The sequence below is a fragment of the Castor canadensis genome, chromosome 11 (genome assembly GCF_047511655.1).
Source record: "Castor canadensis chromosome 11, mCasCan1.hap1v2, whole genome shotgun sequence".
Classification (NCBI taxonomy): domain Eukaryota; kingdom Metazoa; phylum Chordata; class Mammalia; order Rodentia; family Castoridae; genus Castor; species Castor canadensis.
The window spans coordinates 14221560-14238327 of NC_133396.1; the positions used below are offsets into that span (position 1 = coordinate 14221560).

General features: G+C 35.3%; 1 protein-coding gene across 11 annotated transcripts in view; it reads left to right on the forward strand.

Annotated features, from left to right (window-relative positions):
* Positions 1–16768, forward strand: part of Tanc2 (tetratricopeptide repeat, ankyrin repeat and coiled-coil containing 2) — a 387000-nt gene that overhangs the window by 253012 nt on the left and 117220 nt on the right. For all 11 annotated transcript variants that reach the window (XM_074045367.1, XM_074045366.1, XM_074045369.1 and 8 more), the window contains one exon: positions 12661–12942. In XM_074045367.1, the coding sequence (XP_073901468.1) occupies positions 12661–12942 (282 nt within the window). The remainder of the gene's footprint in view (positions 1–12660; positions 12943–16768) is intronic.

The window sequence follows — 16768 nt, forward strand, 5'->3', positions numbered from 1 at the left end:
AAACTTTACTTTTGTATATTGATTTTGTATTCTCCTACTTTACCAAAAGTATTTATCAGTCCAAAAGTTTTCTGGTGGAATCTTTAAGATCTTTTAAGTAAAGGATCAGATGATCTGCCAGTATGGGTAACTTGAGTTCTTTCTTTTCTATTTCTTTGTCTTTAATTTCTTTCTCTTGCTTATTGCAAGGTTATTATTAAAAACCTATTTAAGTACTTCATAAATGAAAAAAAAATGTTGAAAATCTAAATTATATGTCTTAATTCATTGAACATTTTAGTAGGTTCTGAACTGAAGACTTTACCATAAATTTCCTGATTTAACATTATATTATAAATGACAACTGAGGCTTAGAGTGATCCAAGAACTCCTCCAAATATAGTACTATCTAAGTAGCAGTGGAATGAGAAAAGAGAAAAAGGATGGTATATGAGAGCTATTCTTCGGTGAATAATTGATAAACCAAGCATGGCAGTATACTCCTGTAGACTCAGCACTCAGGAGGCTGAGGCAGGAGGATTATGAATTCACAGATAAAAAAGAAAGAAAAACTTGAAAACCATCACCTCAGATAGCTGTGAAAATCATTAGTCTATTCCTTTGAGATTAAGATTAAATATAGAAAAAAAATTTAAAAGAACCCACAGTTGGTAGTATTTTAAGGAGGGGGAGGAAGGAAGAATCAATTCAGGTATATCAGGAAGGGAGGACAAGAAAAAAAAACTGAAAGAAAATAGTCCATCATGTTAATCCCCAAAAATTAAGGTATTTCAAAAAATAGGAATTGGTTAACATTGTGAAATACTAAAGAGTGATTAAGAGGCATTAAGATTGAAAAGGAAAAATCGCTTATTTAACAGTTATGAAGTCTTTAATGACATTAACCAAAACAATTTCAGCAGAATAATATGAATGGAAGCCAAGTAATGAGTTACTGGTATGAAAATGAAGGTACAAGGGCTGGAGCCCTGGCTCAAGAGGTAGAGCATCTGACCAGCAGGCATGAAGCCCTGAGTTCATACCTCAGTACAGAAAGAGAGAGAGAGAGGGAGAGAGAAGATATAAGCATGGCTCCTTGGGTGGCTAAAGGAAGAAGAAAGATAAGGAAGAACCTTCAAAGGGAAGAAGGCACAAAAAGGGTTACTATATTCTCACTATCCTTTTTGTTTTAAATATTTTTTTTAAAAAATAAATGATGGGGGTGAATGTGATAATGATTACACTTTTAAATGTCTCTTTTGTTGCGATAATGCAGATAGTGATAGCAACTAACAGAAGGCATTAGCCTAAGCACATTGCATGTATTATTGCATTAAATTCTCACAGTATGATTGTTAACCCTACTTCATTTTTTTTCACTTATTCCTATGTGCATACAATGTTTGGGTCATTTCTCTGCTCTACCCCCCGCCCCATCCCTTTCCACCACCCCCCTCCCCCCCCATACCCCCTCACTTCCAGGCAGAAACTGTTTTGCTCTTATCTCTAATTAACCCTGCTTTAAAGATGAAGAAATTGAGATGACATTAACATAGCTCAGGATCACACAGCTAGTGCATGACAGAGAATACAAACTGAGGCACTCTAGTTCTAGTCCACAGTTTAACCCACTCTGCTGTATGTTTCCCTTCTTACCCCCAAAAGTGAGTCTGCTTTATTTTTTAACAGAATTTGTCTAGAATGAATATTTGTCGGACCATTTGTTTACACTGGTTTTTAGAACCTGAATCATTGTTTTACATTCTTCAAAAACTCATTTCCTGGCATAGGAATTGCTGCTTGCATTACTCCCATTCCTGACTTTTTTTTTTTCTTTATTTGGAAGTACTGGTGTTTGAACTCAGAGCTTCAACACTTGCAAGGCAGGCAGTCTACCATTTGAGCCATGGCTCCAGCTCTGTGATTCTTACAAATGCAAGAACTGGCCCTCTATAAACTCAGAAGACAAGTGAGCCCCTACCTTGATTAAATATGTCTTAAGAACAAATAAGCCAGGCATGGTGGTTCCTGCCTATAATTCCAGCAGTCAGGGTGCTGAATCAGGAGGACTGTGAGTTCCAAGTCAGCCTGAGCTATATAGCAAAAGCCTAGGTTGGTTGGTTGGTTCGTTACACCTTATGTTTGGTGCTGATATTATATCAGGTTTTGTCTGAAGCACGTGTGTTTTCCCTCTGTTTTGTGTAGAGAATAGCATGCATGGCATAAACTCTTAAGAATGAGCCTGAAATTATCTTTTACGCTGAGGAATAGAGGTGCTTACAGGCTAGACTTTGTGGTCATTATGGAAGAATGCTAACAAATAACACTGTGCTTTTATTTGCACCAGACCTCAGCTGTATTACACATACCCTTTCTTCTGCCAATCCTAGACTGGCTTCTTTTAAAATGATTCATGGTTATTTTCCATGAATAAATGCTTTAGTCAAAATCCATTTAGCATTCTCTGTCCCCACTTCCCCTTTCCCTCTGCCCCCTTGCAACTATTGTTATCTCAGCAGATCTGTTACTCTTAGTGCTTTCTTGTTTTTTTTAAGTTTTACTCTTTGCTCTTAAAAAGTTAAGTTTTCTCTATGAACCTGAATATATCATTATTAGTGATGATATCACAGAGAATATTTCCTAGAAAAAATTCATTTGTTACCATAAGCATAATTTACATTAAAGAGATGTACACACTGATTAGAGTCTGCTGTGGCTCTTATGTCCCATGAAGGAACTGCTTCCCAAAGCTTGTATTATTTGTGTACCTTATTGGAATGTTTGTCCCCCGACATTTTTAAGAAAAGTCCAATATATAAAAGAGTTGAGATAATTTTATAATAAACACCCTGACTTTACCATTAATAGTCGATTATATTATTTTTCATATATCTATCCATCTACCTGTCTCTTTGTCCATCCATCATTTCTTATGTACTTCAAAGTAAATTGAAGGTACCAGTATACCTTACTGGAATGTTTTGTGAAAGGTAGGGTGGGATGGTCTTCCTGTTGTGTTGCTGCCCTGGAACTATTATCTTCTGGGTGCCAGGGAAAAGAAAACAACATATTATTACTAAATGGTATGGATTAGGTCATCTTTTTCCCTTAGCTTCACTGAAGTTGCAAAAGTAACTTCTCAATGGATTATTTCAGTGGTTTATGTCCTAGAAAAATCTCTTGGAAACTAGCTAATATCCAAAACAAAGAAACATTCATTTAGGAACATTCTACATAGAATATTCATTACTTCCATGCCCCATAATGCAGGCCAACAGGCCTAAATTTATGGTTGGGCACATAGAAAGTATGGCTTGCTTTTATCATGTTGATCTGACAAAAGTCCTAGGTTCAGAAACTGTTTCTGGGTTCTTGGTATATGCAGTTGTTTTACCAGATGGTACTGGTCTAATTTTGTCTTTGTTCTTCTCCTGAGACTTTTGTGAATTGGTTACATTTTTAAAAATTTTTTTAAATAACTTTTTTAAATGTCAAAGCTTTCTCAGAATGATAAAATATGATGCGATATTATGTCAGTATGAGTTTAAGTTATCTTCCCCTCCTTTGGTTTTTTGAGATAAAGTTTCACTATGTAGCCCTGTCTGGCCTCAAATTCAAAAGCCACCTGCCTTCACCACTCTAGTGCTGCGATTACAGGCATGTACCACCACACCCAGTGCAATTACTTATCTCAGGAGCCTAGTTATCATAGGCTACTAAATTTTTTTAATAAAAATGTTTCTCTAAAACTGAAGCTTTAAGTTGAAATGATAGTTGCTCTGTATTTTACATTGTCATTAATCATATTCATGAAAGACTCCTTTGAAACAATATGTAAAATAATCTTGGACCTAAAGAGACAAGTCTGTTTAGAAAGCAGTTCAATCCCCCAGCAGCTCTTCTCTCCGGAAACATCTGTGGCCAAACATGTGATTCCCAAAGGGATGCACAAAGAGACATAAGGAAAAAAGCAACTGGCTTAGTCAGTCACCTAAGCCTAATCAATTCCAGTGATCAGTGGGATAATTCATGTTACATTTAGATTTAATCATCTCATCCTGTAGATGAAATATAATATAATAGAAAAACCTGGATTTTGGAGCAAGAACTAGGTTTTTATTCTGAAACTAGCTATGTAAACGTAGATCTATAAAAATTTTAGCCAGGCACAGTGGCTCATGCCTGTAATCTTAGCTACTTCGGAGGCAAAGATAAGGGGATTCACGGTAAAAGGCCAACCTAGGCAAAAAGTTGGCAAGACCTCATCTGAATCAATAGATTCTCAGTGATGACAACAAAAGCACATGAAACAATAGCAGTAAGTAGGTAAATTGGACTTCATCAAAATTGAAAACATATATCAAAGGACACTATCAAAAAATGAGTAGATGCTATACAATGCTGAAAATACTTATAAATCATATATCTAATAAGGGTCTAGCATATATAAAGAACTCCTACAACTCAACCACAAAAAGACAAGTCAGTTATAAAATGACCAAAAAACTTGAATAGGCATTTCTCCAAAGAAGATATACAGATGGCCTTGAAAAATAGCACACGAAAAAAACATTTAAACATGGTGAGGTGCCGTTTCATACCTATTAGGAAGCCTATAATAAAAACAAAATAACTAATAGATGTTGATGAGGTAGATAAATATAAATTCATTATACATTGTAGGAATATAAAATAGTACAGCCACTGTGGTAGAAAGTTTAGTACTACCTCAAAAAGTTATAACATAGAATTGACATATGGTCCAGTAATTCCATTCCTAACTACATACCTAAAAGAACTGAAGAATAGTGATGTTTATAGCAGGGCTATTCATATAAGCCAGAAGGTGGAAACAACCCAAATGTCAATCAATGGATAAATGAATAAACCCTGTGGTATATACATACGCTATATGTTATTCAGCCCTAAAAAGAAGTCAAATACTAATACAAACTATAACATGGGTGAACCTTAAATTATGCCTAGTGAGAGAACCAGACACAAAATGTCACATATAAATATGTAAACTATCCAAATAAATTAATCCATAGAGACTGAAATTAAATTTTTCCCCAGAGACTCAGGGAAGGAGGAATAGGGAATGACAGTTGGTAGTACATGGTTTTCTTTGGACTAGCAAGAATGTTTTGGCGCTAGATAGAAGTGATGGATACACAACACTGTGAATGTACTGCTGCCATTGAATTGTGCACTTTAAAAACTGATTAATTTGTATTGTAAGAATTGTACCTCAATAAACATTAAAAAAACAATAAACTTGTGAATATATATGTATTATGTTTGTGTATATGTATATATATATATGTATATATACACACACACACACACACACACACACACACACCCCTACCCATGCTAAAGACACAGAAGGTACATAGTAATATGATTTCCCTTCTTTTTCATACCTAGTTTGTACTTAAGACTGCTAAACATTATCCTTCCCTTCAAAAAGCTTGCAATCTGGTTGGAAAAATAAGACTTAAAATGTGTATAAGGGCTGGGAAAGTAGCTCAGTGGAAGAGCATTTGCCTGTATGTGAAAGACCTTGGGTTCAATCGCCAGCACCATTTTTTTAAAAAGCTTACTAAAATGTTAACAGTATAAACTAGCATAATCAGCATATAATTAATCATAAAGCTATATAATGTATTTTGGGAAGTGGAAAACAAATAAGGACTAGATTGCTTAGGGAAGATATAACAAAGATGAAAATTAATCTGGCTTATCTAAGCAGAGTTTGGATAGAAGAAAGAGGGGGCATTTTGGGTAAGAGAGACAACTTGACAATAAGGCACTGGAACAGAAGCACATTTTGTCAAGTTACACCAAGGAGATTGCCATGTCTGCCTCACATCGCAGTCCACAGTGAGCTCTGAGGAGTAGAGGTAAGAGTTGAGCTGTATCACAGACAGCCTTGAGAATCTGGAAGGGGGAGGTGTCTTAGATTGATATGGCAGAAAAATGGACCATTGGAGATTTTAGAAGGGAAACAAAATGATGCAATCTTAGTGATAAAGAACTGATCCGATAGAATATGCAATATGGAGTGACTGGGGCAAGAAGTGAAATTAGGGAAGCCAGATGGGAAACCAGAGGAATAACAGACAAAGCCTGAAGTCGGTGGGAACAGTTAGAAGTGAACAGAGGTGACTGATATGAGATATTGTTCAAAGGAAAAATCCTCAAGACTTGGAGGCAGACTGAGATTGCTAGGGCAAGTTTGATTTTTAAATAACAGGAACTTTCATTATAATTATATTCTGGAGATAAGCGTGGGCTCTGATACAATGACAAGCACTTCCCTCTTCCCCTCTTCTGATATACAGAACTCCCTTTAATAAAACTTTCTTGGTTCCTTTCTTTTCAGTATTCATTCATTCAAAAAAAAATATTTGTTGAAATTTCACTATGTACTCTAGATTGTATGTTGTTGCTCTAATGATGTTTTTGCAATATTGCATTCTAATTAGGAAGACAAATTTAAGCAAGAAAACAAAAAAAATATTATGTTGAATTGTGATTTGTGATAAGAAAATTTAAAAATATTTTTAATAAATTCTCTGGCAGAAACAAGCCTGTTGTCTCTGAGAAAAGCAAATAAGCCCTCTTGATTAACAAAATGAGGAATAAATTTTACAAAGCTTATCAAGATAAGCCCTCTGGCAAAGTAACATTTAAACAGAAACCTAAGTAATGAAAGGAGCCTGCCATATGAGCAGCCAAGGAAGAACATTACAAGTAGTCAAAAACAGCAGGTGTGAAAGAAACTGACAGAGTCACAGGCAAGTGAGGGGGAAGTGATGTCAGATGCCTGCAGTGGTAGGCAGGATCCTCTAGAGTATCCAGAGCCTTGAGGACTGTAAGAGGTACTCTAGATTTTATCCTAAATGCAGTAGGGAACCATTGGAGAATTTTATATAGGAAGGATTGTGGCCCTTTTGTCATCAGACAGGCCCAGTGTTGGCACTGGTCATTCTGGTCCCAGTCAGGGCTGTCAATGGTAAGTGAGAAGTGTCCCTTCTAATACCTCTGCTTATTAATGCTTATCTTGTGAGCTCTTCACTCTTCTCAGCCCACTGCCCTTTCCAATTTGAGCACATACTTATATCAACAGTTTCTCTGTCCTTAATATGATATAAAAATAAGCTAACTTATCTAAGACATTCAAAACTCCATCCTACACACATTCCTCTTCTAAGTTGCCTACATAATATAAAGGAAACAAATACAGGACTTCTACTAGATTTTGATGTTCTATAGAAATTCAAACTCAGTGTGCAGGGCTTTAATGAGCATAAAACTGCCACATAATGAGAGAACAGTATCAGCAAAGTTCTTTGATTTACTGTAGAGATTAACTGCGTGAACAGGTTTGTTCACCTCAGGTGAAATTTAAATTTTAGCTAACTCTCATGTAACCAAGGTTTTACTTCTTTCCTTCTATATGCTGAGGCTTTGTCTGTAATTCATATTTTGGGGGGAAGGTCATTACATAACGGAAAGAAAGTAGGAAAGCTAATTTCTACCCCATCACTAAATCTCTTCTTGGTATATTGAGATTTTGGTTCATGGTTTCATTGCACTTTTCAGGACTTTTTGCAATAAGTAGTCTTCAATCTTCATCCTTCTTCAGTGAACCTATACTTGTGTTATGTTCAGCTTAAAAGGGTCATCATTGCCTATGAAAGGAAATACAAACCAACTATTCAGCCTGGCATTCAGACTATTTTGGCATAAAGAATTGATTTTATACATTTGTATTTTTTAAACATTCTAAAATACAAGTTAAGATCCTTTATGCAAAATCCATTGGACCAGAGTGCTTCAAGTTTTGGGTCATTTCAGATTTCAGATTTTTGGATTAGGGATGCTCAGCCTATGGCTAAAATAATTAAAATCTTAAATTAGATACATCTTTTTCCATTTGTAATAAATCTATACACAATGACTATAGGACAAAAATATCCAAACTGTATAGATTTGTTTCGGTTAACTGGTATAATTTAATTAGTTGTTAGATTAGCTGTATTTATATCAGTCCATGTTAGAAGAATCAGTGATTTTGATGAAATATTTGCTTCTTTTCTGTCTATGGGTAAAATAACAATTCTTTTTTTATTTTTTAAATGTAGCCAAAATTCATTTAAAAAATGAATCCTTTTTGCTTTAGCTATTTTTCAGATACAGTATCATGCTTTTGCTTAGGGCCATCATCAGATTTTAATCCTCCTATCTCTACCATCCATATAACTAAGATTGCAGGTGTGAGCCACTAGCTGTGGAAATTTATTTTTAGAAAGTTAGAGTTAAAGACATCATTGATCAGATCATGTCATCTCTTCATGACTTCTCCATCTGCATATACTTTTAAGTTGTAATCATAATATATATTTTGTTTTATATGCTACTAATTTACTAAATTTTATATCATAAATATTTCTACATTTCTATGATTCTGCAAACATCTTTATTATTTTATATTTTCATTGTCTGTATAATCTTTGGTCAGTATACCATAATGTATTAAATCATTCTTACTGACACCATGCATGCTGCAAAGAATGCAAGTGTGCGTGTGTGTTGTGAATCATTTCCTGAGAATAAATTCCTAGAAACAAACAAGATTTTAAACTCAAAGTGTCATCTGCTAAGTATTACTCCTTATTTCTCTGTGAAATCATGTCCTCTTCATGGAGCACAAGAGAAGGTAATTGGAGGATGAATATGATTATATACATGTATACATATGGCATAATGAAGCCCTTCATTTTGTACAGTTAATACATGCTAATAAAAAATGTAAAGGTGTATTAAAGACAGAAATCATAAAGAAAAGGACTGACAAATTTGACCACATAAACTTTTTAAACTTTTACAAGTTCAAAAAAATATAAAAGGAAGAAAGAAAATTTAAAGGCAGAGACCTGGATAATTATTTGCAATAAAGAAATGTGACAAGCAAAAGATTAATGTCCTAAATGGTCTTACAAATCAACAAGAGAAAGACAGGGACCCCAATAGAAATATAAGCAAAGTTCATGACCAGGAAATTCACAAAAGATTACAAATAGCCAATAAACATCTAAGAAAAATCACCTTCCACAGTCCAAAAGATACTAGATTTTAAAAAGATTAAGAATAATGATAGTGCCCAATCATGGTCTTTCTCACATTACCAACATAGCCTTTCTGATAAGCAATTGGGCAAGATGTATCAAATTCTCTTGTCCCAAAACATGCACTATTTTGTTTCTAGAAAATAGTAAGGCAGTACTGCCAAGGTAAATACTGTATTATAGTGCTTATAGTGCTGCTTCTCATGAAAGGAACTAGAGCCTATAGGGTTCAGCTGGCTGAAAGACCTTAGGCAAATAGTTTAATCTCTTTCTGCCTCATTTTCCTCATCTTAAAATGAAGATTGTAATATCTACTTCATAAGACTACTGTGTACATTTTCATGCTTAGGAACAGGTCTTTTCAGTATAAGGACCCTTCTATTGTAAGTTGTATAACAATGGAAAACCCAATTAAACTAATTTAACCAACAATAACATATGGGTTAATTATGATTTAATCATATAATAAAATATTCTACATTTATTTGAAATGGTAATGTAGATTTACGTTTTTATGTAGAAAGATGCTCACTTTATATTGCTAAGTGAAAAAAAAACAGATTAGGAGATACCCAATTTTTTGTTTTAAAAATATGGTACAAAGAAAGCTCAGAAAGAATATGCATTAATAGTGTTTCTGTTTGGCTAATGGGAAAACAGTTATTTTGTTTTCTATAGGTAATGTATGTTATTTATATAAAAATAGTAAAAATAAAATAGAGAAAGTAGTTTGGCAGTTTCTCAAAAAGTTAAACATAGACTCTCCTACTATATACCACTCCTAGGTATATAGTCAAGAGAATCAAAAATATAGTTATTTAAAAATTAGTACATGAATGTTCATTGCCAAAAAGTGGAAACCACACAAATGTTCATCAATTAATAAATGGATAAACAAAATATAGTATACCTATACATAGAATATTATTTGGTAATAAAAGACTAAAGTACTGGTACATGTTTCTGATTTAGGTGAACCTCAAAAACATGATGCTAAGCAAAAGAAACCAACACAAAAGATTCTATTTTATGAAATTTTATGTGATTCTATTTTTATGAAATTGCAAAATAAGCAAATATGAAGAGAAAGAGAAAGCAGATTGCTGATTTCCAGTGGCTAGATGGAGAGGGTAGAATATGTGTACTAAAAATCATTGACCCGTGTACTTTAAAGGGTAAATTTTGTGGTATTTGAATTTTATCTCAATAAAATAATATTTAAGGAACGTAAAGTAAAAATCTTACCTGCAAGACACTAGAATTTAAAAACTTTTTTAGCAAATTAGAGTCTGATTTTTTTGCCGAATTCTGTAATTATAGTTACAAGTGTTTTGTTTTTACAGTGCTAGGGATCAAACCCAGGCCCTTGAGCATGGTGGGCAAGTCCTTTACTATTGAGTTAAACACCCAACCCCTAGTTATGGATTATTAAAGAGTAGACTTTCTAAAGAAATGTGAATCAAGAAATTATAAGTGACAATATAGCTATGTCTCCAAAGCCTCCCACACACCCTTTTTTTAAAAGGAAAATTTGGGCATTTAAAAACTGGTAGGGAATTGTTTGCTTCTGTCATCAGAGTCTGGCTTTACATTTTTAATTGTTTGTACAGTTTTTCACATGCTCATTTGTCATTCTAATGACTTTCAGTTATGTGTATGTGTGTTTTCTGGAGTAAGGTACCAACTTCAGATTTCCATTTTATGATATGTATAAGTGGCTAAGTATGTTCTAGAATAGTGGGATAGTATAAACATATCTCATCTTCCCCTTTATGAGTCCTTTTCTACTGTCTCCAGCCCCTTCCCACTCTTAGCCTTTCTTATGCTCCAAAGTATAAGGTCTTCTCTTTCATTCTTTCCATAAGCGTTTATTGAGCACCCACTATGTGTCAAGGCTTTATGCTAAAGTTAATAATACAAAAATGAAATACCTGGTTCCAGACAGATAAAATGATGTAGAGCTATTAGTACAACAGTTAGGAAGAACTTAACCCAGATAAGAACAGTCAGACAAGACTTCCTTTTATCATCAAGATAATTAGAATTTTGATCTTTGAAACCACATCACATCTATTGTGCAGTTTTACAGAACTATCGAAAGTATCACTCTTGATTGGCCTTTGACATATCCCATAATTATATAAGCACAGAACAAAGGCTTGAGAAAAGTCATGGGTCTCTATCATTTTTTAGAAAAAAATGGCATGAACACAAGCAATAGAGGTGCAATGACATTGGGCAAAAGTTTGGTTTCTGCTTCCTTAACTTCTTAACATGTTTAAGACATTTTAAACCATTTTAGGGGCTTTACTTTCCCTAATAATATACCTATTAGATTAAAAAATAAAATACCATCATGAACTTAAAGGTATTACTCTTCTCGTTGGTGTTTTTAAAGAAACAGCAAACCTATTTACTTTGCATTGCTTTCTACAGGACAGTTTTCGACTGATATGTACTAGTACAGCCATATTGGTTGTTAAATATTGAGATCTGTCCTTACTGGTTGATAAAAAGCTGATATCATAAGCTGTCTAGATGCCTCAGGATAACCTACCCCAGGAACTGCATCTCCCCACAATCCAACATTAAAAGATTATCTCCAGGCATAGAAAGAGGTCTTTAGGACCCCTCTTTACTATTACATCCATAGTGATTGCAGATGCATGAGCCATCTGCATTGTTTAATAATTTTAAATGTTGTCCTTACTTTCTTACCATCGTGAGTAAAGCATTACTGTTCTTTCAATGTTTGCCTTCTTCCTTCTGCAGTATCAAATGACTCTAGCATACCTGCATTGCTTATTTGTATAGAACCAACATTATTCAATATGTCAATATTTTCTCCTTCCTTCCTTCCTTCCTTCCTTCCTTCCTTCCTCCTTCCCTTCCTTTCTTTCTTCCTTCCTCCCTCTTTCCCTCCCTCCCTCCCTTCCTCTCTCTTTCTACAGTACTGGGGTTTGAATTGAGGGCTTCACACTTTCTAGGCAGGTACTTTACTGCTTGAGCTACATCCCCAGCCCATTTTGCTCTGGTTATTTTGGAGATAGGATCTCGCTTTTTGCTCAGGCTGGTCTGGACCCTGATTTTCCTATTTTACACTTCCTGCCTTTACTGGTATGACAGACCCACACCACCACACCAAGCTTTTCCATTGAGAAACTCTTGCTTTTTCTTTTTTCTTTTTTGACTGTGCTGTCCTAGAATCTCAGTCCTCCACATCTCAGACTCCCACTTAGCTTGAGATGAAAAGCACATGCCATTGTGCCCAACTATTGGTTAAGATGAGATCTTGCTAACTTTTTGCCCAGGCTGGCCTCAAACAACAATCCTCCTGATCTCAGCCTCCCACATAGCTAGGATTACAGCTGTGAGCCACCAGAACCCAGCTACAGTTTTACTATTTTCTGGGGGAGGAAAAAAAATACCAGTATGAACTGCCATCATACTATAATTCTAATAGTCTTCTAAACCACACTACTTTTTTTTCCTCTATTTCTCACAGTTGACAGTTTGACCTATGTTTTCTTATTGTTCTTTTCAGTTCGCTTTGCACCTTATAGGCCTCCAGATATCTCCCTGAAGCCTCTACTCTTTGAAGTGCCCAGCATCACTACAGAGTCAGTATTTGTTGGCCGGGATTGGGTTTTCCACGAAATAGATGCTCAACTTCAAAGTTCAAATGCCACTGTGAACCAAGGAGTAGTGATTGTGGGAAACATTGGGTTTGGCAAAACTGCCATCATCTCCAGACTGGTGGCCCTCAGCTGCCATGGTACAAGGATGAGACAGATCGCCTCAGACAGTCCACATGCCTCTCCCAAACGTATGTATTCCTTTTTAAAGAATTTCCTGCTTTTTTGGCTCTGTAATTTGTTTGTTTGGCTGGTTGGTTGGTTGGCTGGTTGTTTTTTGTTTGTTGGATTGTTTGGTTGTTTTTGGTTTGGGGTTTGAACTCAGGGCTTCACATTTGCAAAGCAGGCACTCTGCAGCATGAGCCACATCCCCAGTCAGCTTTGTAATTTTTTCTGACATATTTATATTAGGTTACATATCCTTTTGTTTTCAGATCTGTAAAACTTGACTTGCATATGAGGACCATTAATTCAAAGTTCAAAAAATATAATACTCTGTTTACATCTAACCCATATATCAAAGTCACCTAAGTGTGACTGAAAAGCCTTTCTTGTGAAATAAATTTGTGACTCTTACCTGTTGGCTATATGGCTGGTCTGCCCTTGGATAAATTACTACAGTGATTGCCCATGGATCCATTTACATCCATCACTGTCAGTTTTGCTCAGGCTGTGCCCATTTCTTCTTGTTTGCCAGCACAATGTTTGTGACCTCCATTTCTTTGCTACTGATGTCAGTGTTGAAGTGCTTGGACTTGAGTGTCATTGTTTCCTTGGGGATTCTCCTGCTTCCTTGTGAAAAAGTACAGAGTTCTCATATATATTCAGGCTTCTTTCATCATAAGCTTAATTATCATCACCAGAATCTTGATAATTTAGTTTTTAAAACACTCATATAGCACTTACTATGTGCCAGACAGTCTTTAAATGCCTTACAAATATTAATGCATCCAATCATTATCAACTCCATAAGGTAGTTCGTACTGTCTTCATTTCCTAAGTAATTTGAGGCTCAAAGAGGTTATGTAAGCCCTCTCAGGTTTTAGCCAGTAAGTGGTCAAACTTAGCAGTCTGGTTTCAGAAGCCATTCTCTCATCTATTTTTCTATGCTACCTCTCCTTATTGGTAAAATTAAATTCAAGTAATGAAAATGTGTAAGTGTTCTTCCTGTGCAGAACTAGTCTGCCTATTTTTTGTTGATTATCAGAGAACTAAAAAGAAAGATTCTGCTCACCACACACTTTCAGATAATAACCACTAGAAATGATTTATGTGAGATCATAGTAGTCACAGGTCTAGAAACTTAGTAAGAATCAGTGAATACCCTCCAGACATCTTGATTTCCCACTGAAATTACTTAGTAGCCTTACATCAAGTCAGTAGAGTGCCTCTGGGAAACTTGCTAATGTTTAACATGGAGCTAGTGTCTAGGATGAAAACTGGTTGAATCAAAATACCCTCTTTACCAGGGTATGGTAAGAAATTGTATGCAAGAATTCTTGTCTTAAGAGGACTACCATGCCTGGATTCTAAAAGAAGTACTTGTCATAGATTAACAAAGTCATGAACCCAGGATATGTGCCCCAGCACTCAAATTGACTATATAATACTCTGTGACCTTGAGAATTTTGCTTTAATTTAGATCTCAGTTTTCTCATCTGAAAAGTGAAGAAGTATGACTAGCTGATCCTTAACAATTGCTTCTAGGGCTAAGGATTTAACTCAGTGGTAGAGTGGTTGCCTAGCATGCACAAGGCCCAGAGTTTAGTCCCTAGCACCTTAAAAATAAGTTTTTAAAAAAAAAACAAACAAATAGCTTCTGTGTCAAAATTTTGATTCAAATAACATGTCTTCATGGTTGGACATAAATTTCCATACCTATTCCAGTGATTTCCTTTAAGTATTTTCCTTTAAATATTTATCACACCATACTATTACTTACCTGAGTAGTCCAAGAAGTAAGGTGATTTGAGTGTGTCAGAAGAAAAACCAGATAGCTAATAGTCTGTCTGACTCCTCCATATATCACTGTTGTGAATAACAATGGTAGAATAATGCATGCAGAAGATAAATCCCAAGACCAATAAGAGCTGCTTTCTCAGAAAGCCGTAGTATCTCTCAGTCCCCCCTATAAACTCAACAGAGCAAAATAGAAACAGTCTGTGTTCTTCCCAAAGCAGACATTCTTTAAAGGTAGTTCATTAAATTATTCTCTAACAGCCATTGCCTTCTATCTCCTGATTATATCCAAAAACAAGAGGATACTCCCCATTCATGTATGTTGAAACTGTGGATTTGACCAGATAACTAACTTTCAAAACTTGAAAAACTCTCAGGGAAGTTAGAATGTGTGGTATATGGCTATCAGAATTACATAGAATCAGCATTGCCTTAAAGTAGTTTTTGTTTTAATCTGTTCACATTCAAACTAGTCTGCCTCTACCACTTAATAGTCCTTAAAGAAGAATCAAGAATAATGATACAATTTTAATGCAAACTATTTTTCAGCATAAATGTATTACCATATGAGCTGACACTGAAAATGTTACTTGCAGAAGCACAGTTGTTTTCATTAATGAATAAAAATTATGTCAGAGGTTGAGCTTAATCATTTACAGTTTTACTTACATTAAACTTGGATAGGTTTATTGGAATCCCACTGGCTTTCCTAATCCCCAACAATGACACCAATGATGTAATTATAGTAATAATAAATATAAATGAAAAGTTATAGAGCTTTCAACTTCTCTCTCTGCCTCATCTGTTGTTCTTTTTTGTGCCTCCTCCACACTGAACAGTACTGCTGCAGAAGATGTGAGCAGTTTAGCATTCAGTACTTCATTGCCTGACTCTCCTTCCTCCACAGACAGCCTTTCAGCCTGCCCCCTCCTTGTCATTTCCCTTGGAAAGTACAGAAAAGCTGTCAAGACAGACACTAGCCTGTCATCCTATTTTCCGCCTGCTTTCCCACATTTAACTCCCCCATCATTCTTTGCCACCACCACCCACCCACCCCCAACACACACAAAGAACAAACATTTTGTGAAAATAGACCTGTTGTGTAATTCAGACATTATATTCACTGTAGGTATACTCAATACAGTAGTTAGGGAAATTCTGTCTAATACAAAACTGTATTTCCCTATCACTAAAAGTCCCAAGGTAGTTACTTGAATTTGACATTTGTCAACAGCTGTCAAGCACCCAAACAGCTGCAAAGTTAAGCCCTACCCTCTCTACTCTTCTCATTTCAGAAGTCTGTTTTGCCAATTTGTTGTGTACTCTACCACCTACCTATTAACTTTTATTTCTGCTGTTCTCAGAATACCAAAGTAAGCCACTCAGACAAAAAAAAGGGCATCTCCAGAAGGGAATAATGAGAAGACAGAGTATTTGGACAGTGATTACTCACAAAATGAAATTCCAGATAAAGAGGAATGGAGTCAGTAAAGAGTGAACAGCAAAAGTAATACAGTGACAATCCCTGAATTTTACCTCAACTTAAAAGTCATACCTTTCTTCAGACGTTTTTCACTGTTCCTACACCACTGCAATTATTCAGTTATTCAGAACTTTATCAAAGACCAAGAAATTTACCAGTTGCATAAAAGAAATCTAAATTCACTCTTACTGGTACAGATTTAAATAAGGACTATCGGTCCCCTGTTATTCCTTCTTTTCAATAGCTATTGGCTACCAAATAACAATTTAGGTATTTTTTTTTTGGCGGTACTGGGATTTGAACTCAGGGTCTACCATTTAAGCTATGCACTCAGCCTCTAGTACCTATTTTAAAAATATGATCTTATTCATAATAGCCTATAATTTCTAGTAGTATATAAGAATACATTTTCTAAATAACAGGAACAAATGGAATTTTCAGTGTATTTTTTAAAATCTTATAGAACAATAATTTATAACCCATATAATTCATCCATTTAAAGTGCCCAATTCAGATCTAGATATGGTGATGCAAGCCATATAATCCCAGCACTCAGGAGGTGGAGCAGGAAGATT